This window comes from Antechinus flavipes, chromosome 6 (assembly GCF_016432865.1).
Source record: "Antechinus flavipes isolate AdamAnt ecotype Samford, QLD, Australia chromosome 6, AdamAnt_v2, whole genome shotgun sequence".
In the NCBI taxonomy this organism is placed as follows: Eukaryota; Metazoa; Chordata; class Mammalia; order Dasyuromorphia; family Dasyuridae; genus Antechinus; species Antechinus flavipes.
In genome coordinates this window covers 176,982,846-177,001,728 of record NC_067403.1, presented here as the reverse complement: position 1 = coordinate 177,001,728, position 18,883 = coordinate 176,982,846, and the positions used below count along the sequence as shown (strand labels likewise).

Here is an 18,883-nt window from a genome sequence, read left to right as displayed (position 1 = left end):
TGAACAAATCATTTAATCTTTGTGCTTTAGTTTCATCATTTGGAAAATAGGTTGAATTTAAAAGCCTCTAAACTCTTTCCTTGATGTAAATTTTGTGATATTATGATACCAGAAAAATCAAAAATAAAAATGAAAGTTTCCTGTCCTCAAGCAATGTATATCCTACAATAGGATACAGTGTAAAAGCAAATAATTAGCTACAAGATAATTTAAGGAAAATAGAGAAAAAGGAAGGGCAGTGAGGTGGCAACACAATGGATAGAATGTTGCTGATCCTGGAATCAGGCAGACTCATCTTCCCAAATTCAGCTTCAGACACTTGCTAGCTGTGTGACTCTGGGCAAGGCACTTAACCTTATTTGCCTCAATTTCCTCCTCCGTAAAATGAGCTGGAAAATGAAATGTGCAAACCATTCTAGGGTAATAGTCAAAAAAGTCCTAAATGGGGTTACAAAGAGTAGGATATACCTGGAAAATGACTGAAGAACAACAACCATAAAAAACTTCATCATATTTAATAACAATGAAAGAACATAGACTTGAATATTTTCTAGCCCAACAATCATTTCAATTGAATAAACAAGCATTGTCTTAAATACATTTTCTTTGTGTTGCCTAGACTAGAAAAGAGCACTGAATTCATAGCCTTAAGACCTGACTGTTCCTATTGCTCCATCTTTTATCACTGGTGATATTTAGGACAATTAATTAGGATAATTTCGTCTTTGGTTTCCTCATCTGTAAAATGTGAAAATTGAATTAGATGGTTTCTTTTAGGTCTAAATTCTGGGATTACTGACCTATGATAATCAGTTTGTTACAAGATTTTTGTTACAAGATTCAAGTATTGGAAAACCATTACAAACACTATTTTGCATCTCAGAGAAGTCCTTTTCAATCTTTCTGGACACTGCAAGTAGTATTAAATAGTATTACTACTGTTGGACTTTCTATTCTTCTCAAGCTATTTTGTATTTACCCCCATATTTTGTAAAGTCCTGTTTTTTTTTTCTCTTTGCATAATCAGCGCCTGCCACATAGTAAGTACTTAATAAAAGCTTGCTAAATGAGTTAAAGGGCTTTTCAAATTAGAAGCACTAGTCATATCAATGCCAGGTACCTTATAATTATAAATGTGCAATCTATAGCTCAGTGGCTTCCATTTCTTTTGGCATCTGATCACATTTCAAGACACTTCTTCCTTTCCACAGCTCTTCTCTTCTTTTTTGCCTCCCTACATTTTCTTTGGTCAGCGTTCCTTACTTGCCTCTAGAACGTGCTCAATCTTCAGTTCCCTTCAGAGGGAAAGATTCCTTTTATTCCTCCCTTCATCTGTCTGTTCTTGACCCTGATCTCCATTATATATCTTGACCCACTGTGACCTCAAGGATTCTCTGAAAGATTATTGGAAAACAACCAGTGAAGTATATAATGATAAAAGTGACCAAGGTGTGTGGCCTTTTGAATGGATTCTCCCCCTTTCTAAGGAAGTGAATCATCCATAAACTGTTAATGCTTTCAGCATGACCAGGAAGAGAGAAAGGCTTGGAAACTCAGGATGTGACAAAACATGGAGGGTGAATCATGATGGTGTGCATCCCAGCCCTCTTTTGGCCCCTGTATAGTAGTGGGGAGACGGAAGGAGACACCACCACATAATCTTCTCCCCCAGAATGACTTAGCTATGCCATGCATTATTCATTATGCTTTGAAAACAACTGTCTTTTCTGAGTCTGGATTTCACTTAATGGTTCTGATTCTTTTGGGCTCGAGTCATTCTGTGTCCTGTCACTGAACTGTCACCTGGTGAGTTTCCATTGATCATGACAACAGGGACTGAAGTCTCAGTGTTTCTGAGTGGGGTTTAGTCATGGATGGGACTGGTCACCTTTGGGGTATATGATAGGAAATGAATGAATAGACATTTAACTATTACTATGTGCCAAGTGCTAGAGATATAAATAGAAAAGCATAATAATGAACTCAAATCTCTATAACTTTGTGGTAGATGAAAGACAGGGATATAGTGGCTGCTGCTCTCCCGGATAGTATACTTTTGAGACCAAGAAGCAATTAAGAAGAATTATAGGTGGTAATACAGGCAGCTAGGTGGCCCAGTAAATAGAGCGCTGGTTTTAGAGTCAGGAGGACTCATTTTCCTGAGTTCAAATCCAGTCTCAGATACTTCCTGTGTGATTCTGGGGAAGACTCAACTTCTCTGGGTTATAGGGATAATCTCTGTTTCTTTCCAGCCCTAAGTCTACATTTCTGTGCCATTACAAATAGGTTGCTGCACCAGCCCTGAAGTCAGGAGGACCTGAGTTCAAATCTGACCTCAGACACTTAACATTTCCTAGTTGTGTGACCCAGGCAAGTCACTTTTAACCCCAACTGCCTCAGGGAAAAAATGGGTTGCTGCTATCTGTGTTGGTAGAGAGAATTTCCACACTGAACACATAGTCCTTTACATATTGATGTATCAGTAAGCCAAACATCCTGCTCAGGTGTCATCGTTGGATTTCAAAATAGGGAACTGATGAATTTTAAATGCCTTTTTGCCCATTCCCCTTTTGTTGCCTATTTTTGATGCAACAGCAGACATGTGGAAAGTCACTGAGCAATTCCTCCATGCTGGAATGCTCTCCCCTTCCCTGTTGCCTTCCCTGGCTTCCTTTAACCCCCAAATAAATTCTACCTTCTATAGGGAACCTTTCCCAAACTTAATTCTACACCCTTTCTTCTATTGATATTGATATTCTCTCTCTCTCTCTCTCTCTCTCTCTCTCTCTCTCTCTCTCTCTCTCTCTCTCTTTCTCTCTCTTTCCTTCAGTGTCTCTTTCTCTGTCACTCTCTATTTCTCTTTCCCTATCTCCCTTGTTTCCTCCCTCCCTCTTTTCTTCTTCTTCCTCCTCCTCCTCCTTCTTCTCCTTCTTCTTCCCCTCTCTTTCCCTTTGTCTGTCTCTCTCTCTTTGTGTCTTTCTCTCTTTCTCTCTCTCTCTGTTTCTCTTTTCCTGTCTCTCTTGTTTCCTCCCTCCCTACTCCTCTTCCTCCTTTCTCTCCCTCTTTCTGTTTCTCTTTCTCTCCTCCCTTTCTCTCTCTCTCTCTCTCTCTCTCTCTCTCTCTCTCTCTCTCTCTCTTACTCTCTCTCTCTCTCCTCTTTCTCCTCCTCCTCCTCCTCTTCCTCCTCCTCCTCCTCCTCCTCCTTCCCTCCCTATCTCCTTTTCTCCATCTCTCTTTCTCTCTCATTCTAGGTTTGGAATCAGGAAGCCTCATCTTCCTAAGTTCAAATCTGGCTTCAGACACGCATTAGCTGTATGATCCTGGGCAAATCACTTTACCCCATTTTCCTCAGTTTTCTCATCTGTAAAATGATCTGGAGAAGAAAATGGCAAACCATTCTAGAATTTGTCAAGAAAATACTTCATTGGGGGTAATGGAAGAGTCAAACATGACTGAACAACAACAATATTATGTTTGTACACAATTGTTTACATATTTTCTCCTTGCTTATATTGTAAGTTCCAGGGAGTAGGAGCATGTTTTTGCCTTTCTTTATATTCTCAGAACCCAGCACAGTGCTTAGTACATTGTACATTGTGCCTAATAAATGCTGGTTGACTGAATGACAGCTATACAACTACAAGCTAAATTTTGGGGAAGCTTTTAAACAATTTATCTGTATGATGGTCACATCCCTGCTCCGTGTGTGTGTGTGTGTGTGTGTGTGTGTGTGTGTGTGTTTGTGTGAGTTGGAAATTTTAATAGGTTTTACCTCCTTTGAAGAAGGAAGCTCCCAAATGTTGTTAGAGTCCTTTCTGCCCCCTCCAGCTTCCCTCTTTCAGGGGTCATCTTAACTCCCTTGCCAAGTTTATCCCACACTCTTACAATGCTGTATTCCCTGGCTGGCCTCCATACCACAGGAGGCAGCAATCTGGCTTCTCTCAAACTCATCTGTGTTGAGCTAGGTTAATCTTCAGATGAAAAAACCCTCATTCCCCAGAAAACCAAGGGAAGTGGTAGGGGTGGTTGTGGGTGAGAAACACTTCTGAGTCAGGCATACATGTAGTTATGGGCCTGGGGTTGCCCACAGCAGCAGTAGCAGCAGCAGCAGCAGCTTTAAGGAAGAACTCAAAGTTTTTGTTGGTAGACTAGGACTCTCACAAAAAAACCTGGAAAACCCAACCAGCCTTGAGATGATGGCATCCTGCTAGAGATTTGATTCTTCCCACTTGTCCCTTCTCCCTCTGCATCTCCCTTCAGATGCTTGTGATTAGTAAATTTGGTATTGTATAGATGGGCATCCTGATAAAGCTTGCTTTTCAGAAGGAAGGATGTGTTAGGCACATAAGGCAGTGTGGTACAGTGAAGAGTGCTGATTAAGGAGTCATAGGACTTGGATCCTCCATCACTGATCTCCCTTGGTGACCATTAAAGTTCCTCCCAGACCTACAACTATGATTTCATGATCCCTTTTTTATCAGAATAATGCTTGAGGTTTTTTTTTTTTTTTTAAATATACCAAGTAACCTCAACAACGATACTGTTTGAGGATGTATTCTGATGGAAGTGGATCTCTTCGATAAAGAGAGCCTTAATTGATCAAAGATGGACAGAAGCAGCTACACCCAGAGAAAGAACACTGGGAAATGAATATAAACGCTTGCATTTTTGTTTTTCTTCCCGGGTTATTTATACCTTCTGAATTCAATTCTCCCTGTGCAACAAGAAAACTGTTTGGTTCTGCACACATATATTGTATCTAGGATATACTGCAACCCATTCAACATGTAAAGGATTCTTGCCATCTGGGGGAAGGGGTGGAGGGAGGGAGGGGAAAAATCGGAACAGAAGTGAATGCAAGGGATAATGCTGTAAAAAATTACCCTGGCATGCGTTCTATCAATAAAAAGTTATTAAAAAAACAAAAAAAATAAAAACATACCAAGTAGATGGCATATAGCTAGCTAGCTAGATATAAATCTATATCTATCTATCTATCTATCTATCTATCTGGCATATAGATAGCTAGCTAGATATAAATCTATATCTATCTATCTATCTATCTATCTATCTATCTATCTATCTATCTATCTATGTACATGTGAGGATTTTAAAGGTAGCCTTGACTTTCCCTGGTACCTTTATATTATTGTGAATCAGGAGTAGGAAACTTTCAGACAAAGGGACTGACTTTTCATGACTTGAAAACATTTCTTCAGGGACTCCCTCAACCTTTTCAGAGTTAGAAAATTTATGGAAATGTTAAAGCCATGATGATATTTACCTTCTAAGGTCTTTATCTGGCATCTCGAGTTGGGGGATTCTTGGATACACACCTTCTCTTCCTCCATTGTGGAGTTAGCTCCAGCCCATGGGCATAAATACTAGGATTTAGGCTTTCTCAAGTATGTTCACCCAACTAAATCAAGTTACTTTTCTGATACCATTGCTTCTCTTGCATCTGTCCTTTTCACTGTATACACATTATTGCCATGCTAATCCTCATGTGCTCTAGGTTTTATCTCTAGGAGAAAACAATATCCTCAGCCTGGTCTTTAAAACCCTCAAGAACTCTGCTGTACTACAGGGCTTATCATTAAGCGTGTGGCCACTGCTGTCTGCAAGGGGATCCTTTCTGAGTATGGTCGCCTGCCCTGGAGAGGTGGGATCCCTCGGTCTAGAACTGCAGAACTAGGTCTGTGCAGAAAGGAAGTTCCTTTGGGGCCTGAGCCAGTGGAGCAGGAAGACAGATAATCTGGGTTCTCATGCTGGCTCCATTCCTGACCAGCTTGGATGACCCTAGCAAGTCACTCTTTTTGTCTCAGTTTTCCCATATGTGGAATGAGGTGGTTGAACTAGAAATCTCTAAAGTCCCTTCTGATTCTACATACTTAGCTGTAGGAGGAAGGAGGGACCCAATACATTTCCCATTAGCAGTACAATCCATATAAACTTAGATTTGTCATTTTAATATAAAATTTGCTTTACAATGAATAATAATAAATCACAATAATAATAGCTAGAGTTTTTACAATATTTCAAGTTTTGCAAAAGGCATATGTGTTATCTCATTTGATTTCATCTTCCCAATAGCCCTTTGAGGTAGGTGCTATTTTATTAATCTCCACTTTACACAAAAGAAAATACTTTCCCAGGGTAACACAACTAAGAAGTATCCACAGTCACATTTGAACTCAGATGTTCCGCAATTTAACCCAGTATCCTAACTACTAAGCCATTTAGCTTCCTAGAAATTACTTAATTGTTGCTATTTTGCATGGGTGGAAGAAGGGAAGCATTCACACTGGGAATTCTTATCCCTATGAAATCTCAGTTCTGAATCTTCTTTGTCCCTCCAAAGACCACATTTGGCAGGACCAAAAAGAATCTTATTTTTCTATAGCTCAGTGGCTTCATCTCCTAAGTGAACCAGAAAGCAGTTCATTCTGCCTCCCACGTTCCCCATTGTCTATGGCTGAATGATGGGAAATTCTTTTATTAGGAGCACACAATACTATGAAGTCACAAGATGGATTTTCTCCTCAGGAGAAACATCTGCTGTCTCCTTTAAAGAATACCATGCTTTTTGGCCAGGGTCTTAGAAACAAACAATGCTGACCCCCTGTAGGCATTTAGAATTCGGGAGCTAACTCTGTCCATGCTGTGAAAACTCAACACAAGAAGATTAAGAGATAGGATGGCTGCAGCTAGATAAAAAAGGCTGGCTTTGCATTCAGCAGGCACCTGGGCTTGACTATGGCTCCAGTATTTATTAGCTGTGTGACTATAGATCTTACTTCTTGTAGACATCAGTTTTCTCATCTAGGAAATTGAGATAAGAATGCTTTCCTCCCGTATCTCCCATGTATAATGTAAGATGATGTAAACTTCCACAATATCCAGAAATGTGAATTATTATTAACAACAATAATAATCATTATCTTTTTTTTTCAGAAATGTGTGACTGAAGAGTGTTTCTTCTTTGAACGTCTAGAGTCCAACAATTACAACACTTATCGCTCAAGGAAATACTCCAATTGGTACGTGGCACTGAAACGCACAGGCCAGTATAAGCTTGGATCCAAGACTGGACCGGGGCAGAAAGCTATCCTTTTCCTTCCCATGTCTGCTAAGAGCTGATTGCCATGGGACGCTCTGTTTCTTCTTCCATTCAAAAGGAGACAGAAGATGGAAAAAAAAAAGAAGATAGAAACATGGGCATGTTGGTCCAATTGGGATGACTGGCTAAACTGTAATCTTTACTTTATCCTGGGGTGAATTAAATTATTATGTCACCTAAATGACTGATGTGTCCACTGTGACACGTGGTGAGTCTTACTGGGAAGGAAGTACCCCTCTTTTCTTTATTCTGGCTGCCTCTGTAAAAGAAACTTTTAAAGATGTGCACATTTTAAAACACATTTATCCTGAAAGAATTAATGTAGAAAGACAGGTCTAGCAATCGCACCCAAAATCTATTATTCATTCATCTGACCCCATAACCTTTTTTTTAAATTATTAAAGAATGTAAATGTGAATTTTAATCCATTTTAGCTATATTTTCATAGAGCTCTGGCAACTCCTTGTGATAGAGTTTATAGAACAGCCCTCTGTGGACAGAAGGGAGCTCTCGCATAGAAAGGTCGATGTTCTCAAACCCTACTCTGTGTCCATAGAGGAGCAAATTAGCCACCCTGCGGGTGATCGGAGTTGTGTCATCTGCTTCCGCAAGATCTGTGAGATTCATCCACTCACATTTCAGACACTCGTGTGGACAGAAGTTAATGTGGAAGGAAAGTGGCTTCAGACGGCAGATGATGTACATATCAGACTTCCCAAATGCATTTGGGGCCCCATGTTGCTGCCGGATACTCAGGAGGGCTTTGAATTCTGACTTGATGCCAGTTTCTTCCCAAACTTCCCGAACAGCTGTGTCTCCTGGGGAGAGGAAGAAAATGTACAACAGCACACATGGTGGGGACACATCCTTAAGGAACATTTCTGACTGAGGGACCATGATCTGTAACTGCCACCCAAAGACCATATTCTCATTACCAACAAGGGAAGTCTTCACACATCCTTGGCAAAAAAGGAAGCCCTTGGGGCAAGACCTACAAATAACTTTTTTTCTTTTTAAAACTTTAATATTTTATTTTTATCCAATTCCATGTAAAAACAATTTTCAACATTCATTTTTAAAATTGAGTTCCAAATTCTCTCCTTAAGAAGGCAAGCAATTTGATATAAATTATACATGTGTTATCATGCAAAACGTATTTCCATATTAATCATGTTGTAAAAGAAAACATAGACCAAAATAAAAACCCAAGAAAAGTAAAGTAAAAAATAAATGCTTTAATCTATATTAAGATTCCATCAATTCTTTCTCTGGGGATGGACAGCATTTTTCATGATAAGTCCTTCAGATGTCTTGGATCTACAAATGACTTTCACAGGAAAGGATTTCATAAGAAAAGATGGATTGTAAAACTGGGATTCTTTTCTGAAGTGGCTGATCCAGTGAATCACCGGAGGAGTCAACCATGTCTGGAACAACTGAGTAGGGTCCTGGCTACTTATTTTAATGCATGAGGATTAAATGTATCAAACACCCACCCAAGTTTGGATGCATCTTACACACTGAAGAAAACAAAGAACCAATTTTTCCAGCTTTTATGACCACAGTCATGTCCTCATGGGACTTTAAAGCTGGAGAGGAATTTAGAAACATGGTCTCACCCCACTATTTGACAGATAAGGAAACTGAGAACCACAGGGAAGAAGGAACTTTTCCAAGGTTATGTATGTGAGCCAGGGTGAGAAGCAAAGTCTTCTAGCTTCTAGCTCAGTACTGTTTCTCCCCACCACAAAATGCTGCTGTTAAACTATTGAAGAACCATTCTCCCCTGATAGTCTGTTCTAACACATGGCGGATATCTCCATACTTGTTGGACAGGGAAGCCAATGTTTTTTCTGTCTTTGATTAATGGCAGCTCCTGCTTCCTTGTGTCGCATGCCCACCTCTTACCCCAGGTGCAAGATCCCAAGGAACCCAGATGGACTTGACTAAGACTCAAAAGTCCCCATTTACTACTTAACTTGTTGTTCAAATTTCTTTTTAGATAACAGTGTAAGTAATGAGCACTTTTCAAGTACAACATTTTTTTCCTAACATGCTTTCTGGAGTAAATGAAAATAAATATGGTGGACTTCATTTTAGAATAATAGATTTAGAACTAGAAGGAATCCCAGAGCTGGTCTAGTCCAATCCTGGATAATAAGAGATGAAGAAAAATTGAGGCTCCAAGAAGCCAGTGATTTGCCCAGAGTCACACAGGTATACACCATCAGAACCAGAAGGTGATTATTTCACTCCTGAGTTTGAAGTTCTCCTTGCCCTGCACCTCCAACCTAATCTTTTATATGCAAATATTGTTGGGCTAGGTTTGCCCACTTCTCTTGACTGTGACCACTCAAGGATCTTGGAAACTGCTTCCCAACATTAATCCTGTTATAGGAACCTAAGAGCTAGTGTTAGGAAGGGCTTTGGAGTTTTGCTTCTCTTGGGCCTCATTTTACTTATGAGGAAAAAGGGGATCAGAGAAGGGAAATGAATACAACGTCTACTTTGTGGCAGAATCCCCTCATCACCACCCCCTTTACTTGATTCTCATTGGCTAAAGGCATCTGGTTTCCTTTAAAATACTTTTTCAACTGCTTCCACTGTTGCTGGCTGTCAAGCAATAAGGTTATTGGAAGGCAGGCATGGAAGGGAGTGGAAGAAAATGTCTCACTTCCCAGCATCTCCCCGTGGGCTCTTCCTGGAAACTGTCTTTCCAGCTCCCTGCCTTCCTTATTATTGGTCTCTTGTTTCAGCAATGCTGGCAGGGGGAAAATTTAAGGGAGTTAAGAAGATGTGGAATTTAGTTCCCATTTATTAAATGTACCTATAGGTTCCTCTTCATTAACTGCTATAATTGAGAGTTAACCATAGGCCAGACATAATTAGATATTACATTCATAAAACTAAGGAAAAAAACCTAGAATGTAATTTGGAAAACTTAGTTCATTTTTTAATGAGCAAAATGGCTGCATTTTCTTTCCTCATTATTCAAGGTTGTGACATTCAGTTTGATCTGGCTTCCTATGGAGTTTTTATTATTTAAACTACTCAAGATTTTTTAAATCAAAACTCTCTTAAAAGCATTGTAAAGGTATAGAATCCAGTGTCTTAATTGGTCTTTACTACTCCTTCACAGAGAGATTGGCATTGAGTGTAGAGCCTTGGTATTATATAACCTGGAAGGTGAGAACTCCCAGGCCCTTGACTGTCTAAACAACCAACATTCCAGATGATCAAGAGTCAGTTCTTTAACCAAAATGATAGTATTTAGTCTATAAAATCAACTGGGAAAATGAGGAAAAGTGTTTGGGTATCTATGTGTGCATGGCTAGTGCCTAAAGTGTGGAACTCATCTGGGATAACGAAAGAACGGAATGACCTCCATTGGGAAGAAACTTCTCCCATAATTAATGTCACTTCAAATTTCAGTTTTGCTTCAAAGTATATTCTTTGATTTTCCTGTTTTGCTGTTGTTTGTATCACTTTAATGTACTGTAAGCTAACCAGAAAGAACATGTTGTGAATCTGAAGAGCAAATGGAAACCTGTCTTCTACCATTATTATTATATGATTGTTCTTCTTTTGTGTATGTAAGGTGAGATTATCTAACTATGTAATGCCCTCTACAGGACGATGCTAAAATGATGATGACTGCTGTTTGTGTTTTGTGATTATATTTAACAATGATAGGAGAAGGGATTGGTAGAATATTTGTTTGTCTGGCGTGAGGGCAGGGAAGGGGTCCCTTTGTTTTATGTGTACTGACATTCTTGTCCCATCTGTCCTGGATGTTGCCTCATAATTCCAGAGGCCTCTGAGACAACAAAATCCTTAGGGTACTTTTTCTTGGCACTTCTCATCCTTAGCTCACTAGAATTCCATTTGATTTCCAGATCATTACTATATTTCAGAACAATATATAGAGATAGGGGTTTGATCTGTAATTTTATGGATACAGAGAACTCCCTCTACCAGTCAATGAAGGTTTTTCCAATTTTGTCTTAAACTATTGTTGCCTGGAGTCTTGGGAAGGAAGTGACTTGTCCATGGTTTTATGACATTAGTTTCAGTGATTTCAATCTGCAAAATCATGTTTCCTTTTTTAATGTTCTGACTTATATCATCCATTTATCTAGAAGCCTAAAGGAATGAGGTGTCTTCTTGCAATAAGATTTCCAAGTCCCCCAGGTTTCTTAGTTTAAATGCAGAAACTTTTTTTTTAAACTGAAATGTTTCTAAAACATATTTTTCTGATCTGTTTTCCTAAAAGAATTCTAAGTTTGTTATCTGGTCCCCCTGTTTTGAATAGCTCAGAGTCATCTTTTTTCCCATCAGTGCTGGTCTTAAGAGTTAAGTAGGGCTGTATTGCCTGACTTTATGACCCAAGGATGGACTCTCATTTAGAAAGTCAAGTGCATTGGCCTTATGAGAATTTTTTATTTCTGAGACAGTTTTTTACCCCTTTACTCTGGACTAGGAGTTCTTAATCCGAGGTTTGTGGACCCCCTGGAGGATCTGTAAATATATTTCAAGAGTCTGATAACTCGAATCCTATGTATTTTATTGTATGCGGTATTCAGAGAAAGGAACCAAAGGCTTCACTAGACCACCTAATTGGTCCATGGCACAAATAAGGTTACAAGTTCCTATTCTAAAACCTTAAACTCAGATGCCTAATTTCTAGAGGGCTGTTCTCTGGCATAATAATCTATCTATGACCAGCTCTTAATTATCTGGGCTAATAGGAGGACTCAGAAGTGCTGAAATTGCAGAAATCACTCTTGCTTTTGTACTTCTCTTTGGATCATAGTGAATCATATTCCAGGCATTCACAGTATTCCAGATGAAATAATAAATAAGGCTGTTCTATATCGATAGGAGAAGGTTGAAAGCTATTTACAATTCATTTCGATTCAAAGAATCACAGAAATAAAAGAGACTTTTTGACCTCATTTTGCAGATAAAGAAACTAAGGGATAAAGGGACTTTCTCAGTCATACAGGTGACCTGCACAGACAGGCAGAAAGTAGACGGCGCATTTGAGGCCTTCTACCTAAAATTATACACCAGATTCACCCTGAATAACCCAAACAAAGGGGTCTCAAGCAGAGGTGACCTTTTAATGGGTCTTATTCATACATTTCTTAGGGCTGACTTGAGGCCAACTAAATATATTGGTGGCAAAAATCATCCTCTCTAAGCCTGTTGCAGGATTGGTATCCCTGTTATATTAATAAAGAGTTTTAAGAACCTGAAAACCAAAATTGCCTTGTAAACCCTCCTGCTTGTGAGCTAGATGAGTCAATCTGGGTGACATGTTGTTTTTGGAGCAGTAATGAAGAAGGAAGGAGTTTTCAAATGAAATCAATGTTAGGAACTTTTATAAATTGAGGTTGGAATTTTTAGGCTTGAGAGAAATAATAACCAATGGATCCCTACAATTTTCTACCAATGTATTCTAATTAGGATCTTAGCTCCAGGTCTGACCTAGAAAGTGGCTCTGGTTTTGGAGACTGGACATTTCTATGCAGCTATCTTTCATCAGGATTCCACTGTCCACTGCTCTGGATGTTATTAGAATAAGGGATGCTTTGTATGGAGCCTGGCATACAATGGGAGCTGGGCAATTACTGCCTCAGTTGGACTAATTTGCCCATTTTTGATTTCTGAGGGGAAAGTTGTGTTTTATCACAGATAGTCTACATGTCAAATCTTTATCTCTATTTCCTGACTTCCTTTCAGGCTCTTCAGGATTCTTTTAGAGTCTGCTTCTGGGTGGAGAGATTGGAACCATAATAAGTGAAAAAATATTAATAAATAAATATACTTCAAATGGACCATGGATTAGGCAAAATGATTAAGTATAATATCCTAGGATCTTGAATCCAGAGCAAGAAGGAATATTAGAGATCATTGAATCCAAGTCTCCCATTTTGCAGATGAGGAAATTGAGGTACTTAGAAAAGTTAAATGATTTACCCTGAGTCATAATAGCTAGTTATATCTGAAATTTGAATTCAGTTTCTTCTTACTACAAATTTAAGGTCTAATTCACTAAACTGCAGCCTTAACTCTAAGGACAGGGACTATTTTTGGTTTTTGCTGTTATAAACCCAGAGAATTGGGCACAGAACTTGGCACATTGTAGGATCTTAACAGTGGTTACTGGATTCAACAGAATTTGCTTTTCCTTTTACCTCTAATCCAGAGCTAACTTCTCCATCATCTTACCCAGTTTGCAACAAACTGAAATTTCCAAATCATTTTTACTAGCTAAGCAAACCGGATGGTTTCTGCTTGGACTTCCTTACCTCATTCTAGGCCATTAAAAACAGAACAAGACACATACCAATATCTTCTCCAGGTTCTGACAAACCTCCTGGAAACTTCCATGCATTTTTCATCTGAATTTTTAAACCAGAAAACAAAACAGAAAAATTAATATATTATACTTTTCATGAAAGTAATGGAACAAAAAATACATAAAATTCAAATCCATCATCCATTGGTTAAGATATCTGGGGGTGCTTGGTCCTTTGAAATTTTCAACTTTTTGACTTTTTTTTTGGTTCTTCATTAAATAGAAATAGATATTTTTGAGACAGGGTTTTTGTATCTTAATTAGCCTAAAATTGCAGCAGCCAATTCTACTGTACCACTTCTGCTTGGGCTGGTCTACCCTTCCTCAGACAGCCCAGAGACCCTGGACTTAGTATAGAATCCAATCTGCTTTCCCCCTTCTGTAGCTCAGAATTTCTAAGCTCAAGCAACCCACCAGCTTCATTCACCCCAATAGTAGGGATCCTAGGCTATTTTTGTTAATGTGATAAAAATTCTGGTATGACTGAAACCATGGAAAGAAACATCTACTGAATGTTTGCAATGATAGTTATGTATATATATTAAGATTGCTGCTAGTTCACTAGTTAAAGAAACAAGGAAATCTTGAGGCTGCTATAACTAAGTAGTTTATATAATGTTAGATATAATATCATCAATGTATGCAACTTTTAAATGCCCCCTTAAAATACTCTTATCATATATTCACTAAAAATATGATATGATGATTACTGTCCTATACCTTAACTGACTTTATGTACAAGCATATTTGCTTCTTGTGGGTGGCACAAATAAAACATTTATTATTTTATGTTTGTCATATTGTCTGTCATTCCTAGCTTTTTTTTGGGAGGGGGGTAAATGGGAGTGGGGAAAGGGGTCAAAGTGAAGGGAGGAGGAGTGATGAAGACCAGATTGGAAGAGAGTAAAGAATAGTGATCAGGATATTAAATCTGGAATCAGAGGACCCTGATTTAAATTCTGGGTTTCTTAATTATTGAATCAACAGCCAAAGTACTGTCAGGGTATGTCGCACTTACTAGAAGAAATAAACAGAAATGAGGATTTTGTATTCTGGCCTTCTCAGGCCCAATTTGGGGTTTTATGCTTAGTCCTGGGTACCAAAGTTTAAGAGGGATATGGTTCTGAAGGACTTATGATAAAAAAAAAAACAACAAACAAACAATTATCCCCTTTCAAGAAAGAACTGATGGAGTTTGAATGCAAATTGAAACATAATTTTAAAAACTTTTTGGGAGGTCATTGCTAATATGGAAATATGTCTTATACAACTTCATATATATAATCTACAGCAAATTGCTTGCCTTTTCAGGGAGGTGGGGAAGAGATGGAGGGAAGGAGAGAATTATGAACTCAAAAATTTTAGTAGTATTCTAACATTAATTTTTATAAAATTTTAGTGTTCCAAATTCCATTCCTTATCTCCCCCTCCTCAAGATGGCAAGCAATCTGATATAGGTTAAATATATGCAATCCTTTAAAACCTATTTCCATATTTGTCATGTTGTGCAAGAAAAAATTGCTTAAAAGGGGGAAAAATATAAGCAAACGAGCAACAACAACTACAAGATGAAAATGCTATGCTATGATTTACATTCAGTCTCCATGGTTCTCTCTGGATATGGATGATATTTTCCATCCCAAATCTATTGGAATTGCCTTGAATCACTTCATTGTTGAGAAGAGCCAAGTTGATCACAGTTGAAAAATCATACAACCTTGTTACTGGGTACAATGTTCTCCTGTTTCTACACCAATTCATGAACGTCTTTCCAGGTTTTTCTGAAATTAGCCTGCTCATCTTTTCTTATAACACAATGATATTCTATTAATTTCATATATCATAATTTATTCATTCATTCCCCAACTGATGGGCATCCACTCAATTTCCCATTCCTTGCCACTACAAAAAAAAAAAAGCTGCTACACATGTGGGCCTTTTTCACTTTTTTATTATCTCTTTGGGATACAGACCTAGTAGTGAGACTGCTGAATCAAAGAGTATGCACAAAGGGGGATAGCCTCTAGGGTATAGAGGAACTCAAAATTAAAAAAAAAAAAGAATGTTAACTTTTTTACATTTAATTGAGAAAAACAAAACATGGCAAAAATCTGTGACAGTAAAAAATGATACTTTAAAAAAGGATTTGGATGAGCGGGACAGTACCCAGAGATGGCAGTCAGGTAATATGAAGAGTCTTGCATCCTTAACATCAGCAGATCTAGTAAAGGAACTAGCAATGGAGAAGAAAAGTCTTGAGGGAGAGGGAGATAGCTGACTTCAAGCAATTGAAGGACTATCTTGGGAAGAGGGGTTAGCTCTACAGCAGAAGCAGTGAGTGACCAGAGAAGCAGGTCTAGAGTCTATGTGGAATGGTAATGGGTTCATATAAACTGGCTCGTCATTGCTCCTAAATTAGGCGATAACTAAAAGTCTCATATGATCTGGGTTTCTAATCCTAACTTGGTCCTTGGTCTCACTAGTGCTTGTGTATCCTTTGAGGTCAAGTAAAACCTTTTTTTCTGCACCAATCTGTATCTCTGTGGTTTCTTTTTTTGTATGTTTTGAACCAGAAAGCTTGGCTCATTGACCTAAGGCATTCTATCTGAAGACCTGGCTCTGAATTCCAAATCTGCCACTTACTAACTATATATTTTAGGACACTTTATAACTGTGCCTAATCTATATAATGAGGGAATTGCATATCATAGGATCCTAATATTTTTGTTTGAGGCTTTGGGGAAGGGATGATGAGAAGGAGATCTGGAACCAATTTTTTTTCCTTCCATCCTTTCATGCTTCCATGAAACACTATTGGAGGGAAGTAAAGGATAACAAAGAGTATATTCTCTTAATGACTGTTGTGGACCAATACACCTATATAATCCTCATTAATAAACCAAACTTAGGGACTTTTAACTAATGTGTTCTATAGTTAACTTATTCATTTGAAAAGTTCTGGAAGAATGTGCGATTTTTTCCAACTCTGTTGGGTTGGTGAGGTCATGACATCATTCCTACACATGTGAGGGTTGAATGAAGCTGAAGAAAATCACGAAACCATGCTGAATGGCTCTACTACACAATTATGCTTCATAATCTCAGTTAGGCCCTCAATGCAGCAAAGCAATCCTTTTGGATTTCCTATCCAACTCATTAAAATTGTTTTTCAAATGTTGTCATTCCTTCTCAAACCTCCCAATCCCCTCCCCTCTACCTGCTCAGATGGCCTCATATTTCACTCAGAAAAATTACTGGGAAATCCCTCATCTCCATTTCTTTATCTCACATCACTCATATGTCTTCTATTACTATTTCTTCCACCTTTTCTCCTCACTTGAAGAACTAAATCTTCTCCTTGTCAAGGCAAACCTCTTTATATGCACAAATGATCCAATTACAACTTATTTTCTTGAACAAATTGCTCCCTCTATTATCCCCATTCTCTCACTTGTCTTCAGTTTCTTCCTATGTCTTGTCCTTCCTCAAAAATCCTTCTTTGATCCATCCATCCTCCATAGTTATCACTGCATCTCTCTCCTGCCTTTTGTGGCTAACCATCTCGAGAAACCAACCATCACAATCAGTGCATCCACTTTCTTTCTTCCTTTCTCTTCTCTTGGCAGTTTGGCTTCAAATTTCATCATTCCACCAAAACTGCACTCTCCAAGTTACGAATGACATCTTAATGGCCATTTCTAACAAATCTTTTCTCAATCCTCAGCCTTCCTGCATTCTGACACTGTTGATCATCCTCCTCTCCCGAATAATCTTTTCTCTTTAGTTCCTTGGGCACTACTCTATCTGGGTCTCCTCCTAGCTCTCTGACCACTCCTTTTTGCTCATCTTTGTGATCTTTCATTTTTAGCCCCACCTGGTAACTGTGGGTGTCTTCCAAGGCTCTCACCTGGACCCCCTTCTCTTATCCCTCTTTCCTATTTTGTTTGGTGTCCTCAGCTCTTGTGGATGCAATTATCATTTCTATGGAGATAATTCTCAGCCTGTTTATCTAACACCACATGCTCTCCTGATCTTCAGTCTCACACCTCTATCTGGACATTCTGAATTGGAAAAGTAATTTGGAATTATACACAAAGAGCATGTCCTTGAACCCAGCGAAGCCAATGCCAGCCCCACAATGAAAAGAGAGCAAAGAACGAGGAAGGGATCTTTTGTGCACAAAAATATCTGTAGCATTCTTTTATGATAGCAAAACCTCCCAAATCTGGAAACTAAAGGGATTCCCATTAACTGAGGAAAGACCTAATAAGTGTGGTATATGAAGGTATATACCACTAAGCTTTAAGAAATAAAGAAATTATTTCAAAGAGACATAAGAAGACTTGTATGAAGTGATACAATGAAGTGAGCAGATTCAAAACAATTCATGCTATAACATCAGTATTATAACAGCAATTTTGAGGAGTTGATAAACTGATGAATCAATTCTAAACAGAACCAGGAGCACAATTTATATAATAACAATAATACTCTAAAACACACACAATTCTGAAAGCTATAAGAACTATAAGTAATACAATGATTTCGGAGGACCAATAATGAAATATGCCATTTGACAGTGGGTGATAGATTCAGAGGGCAGAATGAGACATATATTTTTAAATACAACCATTGAGGGAATGTATTTTGCTTGACTAGCCATATGTATTACAATCCAGTTTCTTTTTTCAGTGGGATGGAATTTCTCTTAATTAAAATAAATAGGTGGGAGGCACCTGGGAGGCAGGGGAAAGTTACAGATATAAAAATGCTTTTTCAGATGAGATTATTCTATTATTAATTTTACTTAACTGCTTTAATTTGTTTTGACATCTCTCATGAAGTGGAAGTAATCTATAAATGTTTATAATATAAAAAGAAAACATCAATAAAACTTTAAACAATTAAAATAAACATGTCTAAAATTAAACTTATTCTTTTTCTTCCTAAACTCTCCTTCCTGCTTAATTCCCTACTACTGTGGAGGATATCTCCACCTTCCCAATCACCCAGGCTCACAATCTAGGTTTCAACTTACCTCATTCTCTGCTTCCTTTCTCACCCAATTATCTAATCAGCTGCTATTCTACCTTCATAACACTCCTCCTTTAACACTGCCATAGAATAGGTCCTCATAACCTCACTCTTGGACAAGGGAAGTAACCTACTGGTGGGTCTGCTTGTTTCAAGTCTCTCCTCACTCTAATCCATTATCTCTATAGCCACTAAAGTGATTTTCTTATAGTCCAATCTGACCATATCAGCTTTCTATTTAATAAACTCCAGTGGCTTTCTGTGGCCTCCAAAAGCAAATACAAAATACTATTTACCATTCTAGTCCCTTCATAACCCTCCTTTTCCTACCCTCCCTGTCTTACACATTATCACAGCCTCTTGGC

At 38.3% G+C, this 18,883-nt stretch overlaps 2 protein-coding genes across 3 annotated transcripts in view; one reads left to right on the top strand and one right to left on the bottom strand.

Moving 5' to 3' along the window:
- FGF2 (fibroblast growth factor 2) overlaps positions 1–7,301 on the top strand; it is a 64,372-nt gene extending 57,071 nt beyond the window's left edge. The window contains exon 4 of the mRNA XM_051966726.1: positions 6,955–7,301. Within this exon, the coding sequence (XP_051822686.1) occupies positions 6,955–7,140 (186 nt within the window). The 3' untranslated portion in view covers positions 7,141–7,301. The remainder of the gene's footprint in view (positions 1–6,954) is intronic.
- Positions 7,302–7,403: 102 nt separating this feature from the next.
- The window catches only part of NUDT6 (nudix hydrolase 6), a 37,690-nt gene continuing 26,210 nt past the window's right edge, over positions 7,404–18,883 (bottom strand). For both annotated transcript variants that reach the window (XM_051966247.1, XM_051966248.1), the window contains 2 exons: positions 13,473–13,527; positions 7,404–7,938 (listed from right to left, as the gene is read on the bottom strand). In XM_051966247.1, coding sequence (XP_051822207.1) covers positions 7,541–7,938; positions 13,473–13,527 — 453 coding nt within the window. In that variant the 3' untranslated portion in view covers positions 7,404–7,540. The remainder of the gene's footprint in view (positions 7,939–13,472; positions 13,528–18,883) is intronic.